Source organism: Apis dorsata, unplaced genomic scaffold, assembly GCF_000469605.1.
Source record: "Apis dorsata unplaced genomic scaffold, Apis dorsata 1.3 scaffold_271, whole genome shotgun sequence".
Taxonomy (NCBI): Eukaryota; Metazoa; Arthropoda; class Insecta; order Hymenoptera; family Apidae; genus Apis; species Apis dorsata.
The window spans coordinates 12,549-23,705 of NW_006263549.1; the positions used below are offsets into that span (position 1 = coordinate 12,549).

At 21.0% G+C, this 11,157-nt stretch overlaps 2 protein-coding genes across 2 annotated transcripts in view; one reads left to right on the plus strand and one right to left on the minus strand.

The window, feature by feature from the left end:
• Positions 1 to 1,101, minus strand: part of LOC116185770 — a 3,759-nt gene extending 2,658 nt beyond the window's left edge. The window contains exon 1 of the mRNA XM_031510996.1: positions 745 to 1,101. Within this exon, the coding sequence (XP_031366856.1) occupies positions 745 to 881 (137 nt within the window). The 5' untranslated portion in view covers positions 882 to 1,101. The remainder of the gene's footprint in view (positions 1 to 744) is intronic.
• LOC102681511 overlaps positions 1 to 11,157 on the plus strand; it is a 49,389-nt gene that overhangs the window by 2,391 nt on the left and 35,841 nt on the right. Inside the window, exon 2 of the mRNA XM_006616814.2 lies at positions 9,732 to 10,119. Coding sequence (XP_006616877.1) covers positions 9,960 to 10,119 — 160 coding nt within the window. The 5' untranslated portion in view covers positions 9,732 to 9,959. The remainder of the gene's footprint in view (positions 1 to 9,731; positions 10,120 to 11,157) is intronic.

Genomic DNA, 11,157 nt, shown 5'->3' on the forward strand with positions numbered 1-11,157 from the left:
CCACTACCACCACCACCACCATCATCATCATCATCATCATCATCATCATCATCATCATCATCATCAGCAGCCTCATCATCATCATCACCATCCCCACTACCACCACCACCACCATCATCATCATCATCATCATCATCATCATCATCATCATCATCATTATCATTATTATCATTATTATCATTTTTATCATTATTATTATCATTATTATCATTGCTATCATTGCTATCATTATTATCATTGTTATCATTATCATTATTATTATTATTATTATTATTATTATTATTATTATTATTATTACTTTATTATGCTTTTTTCTTATATTCTTTAAACGATTTGTCAAATAACTTTATAATAGAAAATATGTATTAAATATAAAAAAAATTATGATATTAAAAATGTACTTATTAAATCAAATGTATCATTTTCAATTTTAATTTTTGAATACGTGTTCAATGAATTTGTTGAATACGTTTAAAAATTCAACTATATTTTAACTTCAATGATTCTTATAATAAATTATATTTGCATATTATAAGATATGATATAGATATAATCAATATCGCATTAATGCTATATAAAAATATAAAATAAATTCTCACGTCAATCAATCATTAATCAACATATTAATAATATCAAATTTTCATTCGTCAAAGATCAAATTCTTCTAAATTTCACATAAATCGCAGTCTTTCGTATCATTTATTTCGAAACGAATGAATGAACGGATGGATATACGCAACTCACCTTTGCAACGAGATCACTGTAATTACTCTGATCGTGAAAGTATATCGTAGGATGGATGACTCGTTTGATCCATGTTCATCAAACGATCGAGAAGGCGAAACGTTAATCGAAAGGGAAACGACTTTCAGCAGACGCATAAGTAGATTGCAAAACAAGTACGCGTGCGATTTACTGTCATCGAGTGGCGGGGATTGTCGATAGAGAAACCAGAAATGCAATGGGAAGATACTATCACATTAACTAAAAGATCAATTAATTCGTGCTAATGAATTTTAATCACTATATGAATCCAATGATGAACATTGGATTTATTGGATTTATTGTAAACAAATTTTCGATCATGTGTTAAACAATTTATTTTTATGAATACTGTTTATTTTTATAAAATAATGTTCAGTCGATTAAAATGTTTAATCTGATTAATTTATATATAAGATATATATATAAGATATTAATTACAAGAAATTGGGATTAATCGTTAATTAAAATTAATTGTCGATAGTTAATTTTAATTAAATTTAATTTATAATGATCATTTCACAATACATTCTATAATAGATGTATAGATTTTTCTAATAAAATGTATATAATAAGTGAGTAATAGTTTTTTCGAAACATTATATATTTAATCGAAGTAATCATAATAACAATATATTTTACATGAATTTTATATATATTGTATATATATAAATTTATAGAATAACAATAGAATATTTTTCTTAAAAATTTATATTAAAAATTAACACATTAACATAATTAATCAATTATAATTCAATAAATTTATTTTATATCTTATATCATAATGTTTTTCTTCGTATATTTTATATTTCTATATAAAAAATAAAATATAAAATATATAAAATATATAACTATATAAAATAATAAAATATTTGCCAAAAATTTATTAAAACGAGACAAATAATTTAAATCTAATTTAATATTTTTGTACAATATTGTTCAAATCATTAATTATTTTCTTAAAATTTGCTTAAAAGAAATATTACAAAGAAAATTAAGATAACGAGTAATTTTAGGAAAGTAAATTAAAAATTTTCAATTTTTTTTTTACATCTTTGATATGTAGAAGTTTCATTTCTACTGATATTTTAAATTTGAATTCTTTGAGTTATTAAAGAAGGATATTTTAGAGAAAAAATATTTGAAATATTTATATTTAGTTAGAATTTAATAAAAAATATAATATTAAGAAAAATATTTTCCATTTCTAATTTCTATTTTCATTTCTGAATATTATCAAATTATATATAAATTAAATATTTAAAAAAAAAATTGTCAAAAGTAGAAAATAATAAAAAAAACTTAGAAAAGAAAAAGAAAAAAATATCAATTAGAATGATAATAGAATTCCGAAAAACATGTTAATAAATAGTATAAAAGATTATATCTCAAAAATATGTGAGTTAAAAATTTTGCTAAGAAACAGAGGCGCAAAATAAAAAACCAATGCAGTTTGATACAATTACGAGGTTTCGAGTCTCGTCTTGTTTCTTTCTCTCTTGTTAAATCCAAAAATAGTCTCTACCAGCTTTCATGAGTGGTTCAATCTTTGTTGTTTCTCTCTTTCTTTTGCTTGCTCTTTTATTTTATCTGCTTGCGGCGAGAATCATGGAATAAAGATTGTACCTCATCTTAATGTATGAATCTACCACGACTCGATCCGAATTTCCTTTATTTTAGTCTCATCTCTTTTGTTTCATCGTATGTAAGAGAAAAAAATAACATCGTTTTGAATACTGATAATCGAGGAACAATTCTTTTACGACTTTGCTGCATTTAAAGTGTATCAACGAAACATACGTTATATATGCTATTTATTGAATAAGAAATTTTATCAAATGAGTGTTAGACTGATCAGTATCGAGTTTCATTGTTGAATGAAATTAATATTTTAATTATTTATCATATTAATTAATTTTTTTTAAATAATGTATATATATTACTATCGTAAATAATAATAAGATTGATTTAAAATTATTATAAAATTATTATTTTTTTTTATTTTTATTTTCTTTGAGAATTTAGAAAATATTAGTATAATTAGTTTTTGAATTTGATATCATTGAATGATTAATTTTTTAAATAATTACAATATTTAATTATTAACCTTATTATTGTTAGATATTCTAATAATAAAATTTATTAAAAAATAAATATATAATTAAAAATGAAATATTTATATGTGTATACTTTTATTTTTAATTATTAGTGAAATATTTGTATTTATATATAATAAACTATAATATAGCTTTATAGTATTAAATTTTGAATACAATATAATATTAAATATTAGTTAAATATTATTTATTTTATTAATTATTTAAAAAAATATCGATTTCAATGATTTCGAAATATATTATTAAGAGTAATATTTTGAATAATTTTCTTCTAAATACATGTAAATAGTCTTGATTTTAATTTTCAAAATATTCGCAGAAATATTATCAATGTTATATATCGCATTTCTAAGATTTGATTTATAAACTTAGGATATTTATAGATAATTTTGAATTAATTTTGATTTAGTTTAGATAATAAATAGAAAATATAATTACAAATTATAAAAAAAATTTATTATATATAATAATTAATAGATATAATTTGTAGTTTGATTGATGTAAATAATTTGATTGATATAAATAGTTTGATTGATATAAACATATTTAAATATCAATTCAGATAAAAGATGATCTAAAATAAGGTTTTCATTTTATCTTTTTATAATATGGTTACTTATATTAAAATCAAACAAATGTAATCCAAATCCGATAAATTATTCTATAAAATTTTAGAAAACTATATAATTAAAATAGTTATCAAAAACATATTATATGTGTATAATAACATGTATAATAACAAAATAGCTTCTGAATGTTGATTAGAATCATTTCTATATCATATTAAAATCAATGTCATTAAAACTGAATTTTTTAAGCTATATATGTATATTATGTATAACTAAATACGATGCCTAATACTAAACATATTTTTGAATAATATTTCAAAAATTAAGATTGAATATTGATTACATCTATAAAAAAAATTTCAAAATGATAACATTCGAGATCATTAAAATTAATAAATGTAATAAATAATTATCATTTCTTTTCTTAATATAAGAAATTATCAAATTAAAATAAAATTGTTGCTGAATTAATTATTAATTGTTGAATTAATTATTAATTAACAAAATTATAATGTTCAGTTTTAAATATAATTTATCTTTCAATGAAGTTTATATTTGTAACATAATATGAAATTGATATGAAATATAATAAAATTGAATGTATTTGGATATCATGAATATAAAGAAATAGACAGATTATTTAGAAAAATGCGAATTGCTTGAATATGTTTTATATTATATTTGATAACATAGAAGTATTTTAAATTATAAAATTGTTTTAAATCTAATAAAAGAATTTATACAAGAATTTATTTTGCTTTTTTTTTTTATTTTTTATTAAATTTCTTTAATATTGTAATAACAAGTCTTTCTTCTTTTTTTTGTAATTATAAAATTTAAAAAAGTAATTGATTTGTAAGCTTTTGTTTTTTTAATTAATTTATTTTTTTTTTAATTTTTTAATTTATTTATAAAACTTTTACTTAGAAAGTTTTTCTTTCTAATTAAACTATATAAAAAACTATATAAACTGTATAAAAAACGAATTAATGTTTAATTAATTCTTGAAAATTTGAATCTTTGTTTTTTTGAATTTCTTCCTTTTAAATTTTTATTTATTTTAAAAAAAAAACTTTTCCTATATACAATTATTTATTTATTTACAATTTTGTGAATTTGTAAATGTTCTATAATCTTTTGTATTCAAATAATTTATTAATAATATTTTAAATAATATTTATATATTATTATATATATTATTAATATTATGAATAATATTTATATATTTCAAATAATAATTATAATTAATATTTTCTTGTAATGAAATTTTTAATAATTTTTATTTTCTATTTTTAATTCTATTTAAAACAAAATTTTTTATAAAATAATTTACATAATTTATTTCTCAAATATTCTAAAATATTTACACAACTTTTTTTTTTTTGTTTTATTCGAATGTACTAACTGAAGTGTAAAGAATTGTTTGATTTAGTTTTTTAAATCGATTATTTTATCCTCACAATTTCAATGTGACAATCGTTACAATTCATAAACATCTTCATTGGAAAAATATTCAGATTTCAACAAAGCGGGATTAAAACGCTTTTAAAATCGAATATTGTTAGCAATATGTTTTTGTCAATAAATTTAGCCTCGTGATAAACATCTTTTAAGAGTAGTCAGGGTTTAATTTTAATAATCGGCTTCATATTAATTATGAAAGATCTTAAATTTATTTCTGAGATAAATAATTAGAAAAAGAAACATAAAAAGCATAGTAACGAAAAAAGCAAATTGTATGTTCCTAATGATTATTATATAAAGCAATCATGTATTAGTTTGATCTTCTTAATTTTTTTATTTTCTGCAAAATTTCAAATCATCGTTATCAAAGTTGTTTTAAACTAAACAATCAAAAATTTCAACACAAATTTTTTCATAACAATTCTTGTTTTCATTAGATCATTGAATTAATAATTTTTCGTAGCAATATAAATTGATTTTAATATTAACAGTTTATCAGCTAATAGGAAAAATCGAAATATTTTTATTTATTATTTGTTTCATATTTGTGATTTATTATTAATATGCTTCAAATGATTTTTTTTTTAATAAATAATAGATTTTTAAAAATTAGATATGTTCGATCTCTAATTTAATGAATTATTCAGACAAATAGAATAATATCTATCTATTTATCTAAAAAATTCGAATTTAAATTTTTTTAAAAAGATTTTTTTAAAATATAGCAAACATTTTTCCAAACACGAATTTTTGATTTTATTATGAATAATAAATTATGGATGTCACTGCGCAAAAACAATAAAAAAGAAAATGCTAAATATTTATAAAATTTATTATAATGAATTTATTGTTATTTATTATAATATATTTATTGTAATGAAATGGCGAAAATGCTTGAGAATTATATAGTATTTTTCGATGATGCGATTAATTACTTTTCACACGTACCACGAACGAATGTCAAGAATAATAAGGTTTTAAGAATTTATCTCTTATGATTGATCATTGGTTATATTTTAACTTTTTTTCTTAGAAAGTTGTGTACAGATTAATTAATTTTTTTAATTGCAAATTTATTTTATTTATTCTATATATATTTCAACATATAATGTATATTTTCTTTTAACATAATATTTTTTCTAAAATCTATATTATAAATGAATTATATAAATTCGATTTTTTAAAATTTGTTAATATTAGAATATATGAATAAAATAATGAATGAAATATATTTATTTTTCAAATATTATTAAGTTGAATAATCTATATTCATATACATATATTCATACACATAATAATTTATATTCTCATATTCACAATTCTCCATTGATATGAACAGATATAGTATAACTTGTTAATTAAATTCGTCATTTTCATTTCAATCATTTCTTGTGATTTTTCATAATTTCTTATACACAATTCTTATTGTCATAAAAAAAAGTTTTTTTAAAATCAGCTTTAAAATTAGCTTTTTAAAATCACATTTTTTATTGTTTGAATGAAGTTTATATTGAACCATCTTTCCTAAAATATATATTCTAAAAAATAAACTTTATCTGAAACCAGATAAGTTTAAAAAAAGAAATATATATTGTATATATATATTTCTTCTATCGCACCTATAAAAATTTCGCTCTTCAAATTTCTCCAACTTTATAACTTTTTATATTTTCTTATGTTAAAAATACATATATAAAAATATTTCAATTTAATAAATGATTAATGAAATAAAAATTTGGAAATAACAAAAATCAATATTTATTGAATTAATTCTGTTTAAGTTCAAAAAAAAGAAAAAAAAATGAAAAGAAAAGACAAAGAAAAAAATAAAAGACAATGTCAATATCCGTTTTATAACGATAGTAAGGACATTTCTTTGTTATTCTAACTGTTTTCACGAAAAATTCTTTACCAAACATGGTTGTAACGCCGGTTTAGTATCTTAATCTAGTGATCACAGTCACGCGAATTGTCTCATTCGAAGTATGCGGCCCTTTCGTGAGAAGGAAAATAAAGTCGTCGAACTCAACCCCCAAGTATGGGTGTTTGAACCACGGACAATTATCGCTATTAGATGGCCTTGAGAGATGAAGCGCATACGAGGTCACCCTTGCAAGCTCGAAAGGCGGCCAAGATCCTACACGGATATTTGCGAACGCAGGTTGAATCTGAAATTGTGATACCTGTGTATCGTTCGCTCCTTTTTAAAAAGTGAAAATGCTATAGAAGGGATTGATTAATCGCACTTTATTTCATTGCTTGGTAATTGGAAATTGATTGTTAAGAATTTTATTTATTCGAAATGAAACTTCAATGATTTTGTTAATGATTTATTTAATTAAAAATATTTTTCCAACAATTGGAAATAATTCTTTCTTTTTTTTGAAGTATTTTTATTTTTTGAATGAATTTCTTTATTTTCTATTATTTAATTCACATTTCATTAAAAAAATATCCGTTAATCATTTTTTGTTTAATCATTAAAGAGAATAAGAGAAACAAAAAAATTTATTAAATTATATGAAATAATTGTAGGGTATTTAGCAAATCAATTATTTTTATAGATATCTTTGTATTTTTCTTGTTCGAATAATGTCATTTGTTGTAGAAAATTTGAAAATTTTATATTGTATGTCAAAATTTCAAATTGACATTCCGAATACATCCTAATCATCTAAATTAAAAAAATAATAAGTAGATTATTATTATAAATTTACAATTTTGTTAGAAAGTTTTTTTTTAATATACCATAGTTTTATTTCAAGTAATATATATTTATAATATCTTTATATAATATAAAATTTATTCTATATCTCAAAGAAAATGGCAAATTCCTTTCGCTTAATGTTGATATATGTTTTTTATAACGATATTTGAAAAATTCAAAAAAATAGTGAAAATTAAACTGATAATAACGATATTCGATATATTTAAAAGATGTGTATTTGATTACACGATTGATAATAAAATAGTAATGTTGTAGTAAAATAGTAAAATTATGCTCGAGATTATAGCTTTGTATGATGCTTTATGAAAGATAAAATAAAATTAAAAAATTCAAAGTAGCTTATCGCACAATCACGAGTTTATTGTCACCATTGCACATCGTCATCATTATTCTCGTAACTGTCAATAATCTATTTGCAGGTATATGTTTGAGTGTCTCATCAGATTGCATGATGACAATGGAGACCATTATCACTCGTCGCATTTCATTGCGATCATCAACGTTACATGTGCACATGTTCGAACAACACGTTCTCATTGTGTGCATGCGAAAATAATCTTGTTGACAGTCATATTTATTATAATTTGAAAAAATCAAATCAACTGTTATGTGACAATCAAAAGGATAGATTCCACAGTAAATGTGTTTTATAATACATGATTTTATATAAATTTGTTTTTTTCTTGTTAAATATCATTAAGAAAGTTTAATATAAGATATTATCAAAGTTTTAAATATTTCTATATATCTAAAATGCTAAATTTTAAAAATTCACAAAGAATCTTCGTAATCTTGCTTATTAAATTACATAAATTTTTTTTTAAGTTTAACTCCAAATGCTAAAAAAATTTTTGACGAATGATATAAACTAATTTTTCAAAGAAATTCAGATACAATAAAACAAATTGATTTCTCACAAAATAATAAATTTCTTACTTAATAATTATTTCTTAAAATTTAAAATTTTTACTCTAAATTTATTAAATAAATAAAAGAGATATATAGTATTTAGTGTTTTTCTGGGCAAAATATGAAAAGAAGCATTACACTGCGAATACGGTCAGTACTTTTATTTACGACTGCAACCAGTACTATCCTCCGATTTGACTCTAAATCGATAGAAGCGATTTCTCTAACCGCAATAAGGACAACCGCAAATAGATCAATATATATAGCCTCACAGCCACGCATATGCATATACTTGTATTAATGTTTTTGTATACATATAAGAAATCCATACATACTAACTTTACAAGTTTCCCGCTAAAGATATTAAAAAAACATTTCTAAGACTGTGATAAAAAAAATTAAAATGTTTTTTTTATTTACGTGCATATAGAACTGTATATAGAACGTGCATATGTAACTGTATTATTTTCATTATTAGTAAACTGATTAAAATTTTTTACCATATATTCAAATTGATGATATGTAAATTTTTTTATGTAAATATGTTCTCATTTTTTTTTTCACAATCATATTCAATCTTCTCATGTATAATTTTATATATATTTTTTTTATGTTTAACTTTACAGAATTTATCCAAATATTTGCTAATCTGACAATCAAAAAGAATTAGAAATAAGTAAAAAACAAAAAAAATATGGAAAAAAAATTAAATGTCATCACATTGAAGATCTTTTAGAATCATATTGTTTCTCTCGTGTTAAAATTACAAATATATACATTTCTCTTTGAGAAAATGGAATGAACTTTGGTATCTTTAATTTCATATTACAATGATAAGCAATATTATATAATGAAATTGAAATATTAATTAAAATATTAATATTTGAAAAATTTTGATATCGATAATTATTTTAATATATTATATCATTATAACATTTAAAATAAAAAAAATTTCATAAATTAAATTATCGAATTATATATATATGGTTCTAGCATAAGAGAAACGATATTATCCAATAAGAAAGTATAATCGATTCAGTAATATTACTTAAAAAAAAGAAAAAAAATGAAATAGTCATATTATATATACCATCATAAGAGATAAAACATAAATCTCAATCGATGAGATTAAAGATTGTCTCACAGATTTATATTAAAAGCACAGCTTTGCTTGGCTTACAGGTCGGTGATCGGGTCTAAGAGGGAAGGAGAGGGGAGATAGAGAGTATAGAAAGAAAAGAAAGGTGACAGCATTTAAAGGCCAGGGTATTAAGGCACACTTGTGTGCGAGGGTTTCGAGGTAAGAGAGAAAAAAAGAAAAAATACAACGAAAAAGAGAGTGAGAGAGAAAAAAGAAAAACTGGTTGGTGTCCGACTCTATGTTATGATTGGGAGTGAAAAGACGGGAAGATGCTCGAGGTTCAACAAACGGAGTTTTTAAGAGAGGGAGAAGCCTGCAACCCTCCTGTCGACTTACTACATCCTGATTCGACCGGAACTTCCGTTTCCGAGCGGAAGTCCGCTGAAAGAAGCGTCTCCTTCAATCGAGACGTCCACGTCAAGAGGATCGGTGAGTCCAGGCAATCACACCATATAAAAAAGAATAAATAGCATTGAGACAATAATGCAGATTCGGAATGAATTGGTTTAACGTTGCTTGATTTTATTTTGCTATCTTTTTTGTTTTTTTTTATAAATATTTATATAAATAAATATATAATAAAAATATGTATATAAATAATATTTTTACACAATATATATAATATATAATACGAACAATGTCACAAGAAGTCTGAGATGATACAAAAATAAAAGAAATACATTCTTTTCTTTTGTTTACCAATATATAGTGCTGTATTATCTGTGATGTCATATTATTAATTTAGCCAATGAATATACTTATTTTTATGAGTATATTAAAATATCAATCAATCTGACTTATATTTCTTCCAAAATTTCTTGTTACTTGCAAAATATATATGCTATTATTCTAAAGCATTGAATAGATATTTATTTTGAAGAGAAATCACATATTGTATTTTAATTATAAAACTAATTTTAATTACTATTATATTTTAATTATACAATTAATTATAGAAAGATTTATCATTTATATGAAAAGATAATAAATAATGATTGAAATTAATCATTAATTTATCGTTCATTTATATACTTCGATAATAAAATATATTCCCAATCGTAACATTTATAAGTATTGTAACAAATTAATGTAATATATTCAGATATTTACAAATGATAGGTATTATATTCAAGATTGAATATTTTAATTATTTTTTGTTTCTTTTCTTTTGTTTTTTATTTACTAATATGAATAAAACTACAAGAAAAAGTATAATTAAAATAATATTTAATAAGAAATATATGTAATAATAAATCTATCTATTAATTATTTATAATATTTTTGGCTTCATTTTTGTTTTTAAAATTTCTTTTAAGACATTTATTAAATTTGAAAATTGATTTTTTTATTTTTTAAAATTATTCCAATTGAAATTGAAAAAAATCAAAACAAAAATTTGATTATTTATAGTTTATTTATTCAAGTGACTTCAGAAAGGAAAAAATGCAAAATTACCAAATTAATTTT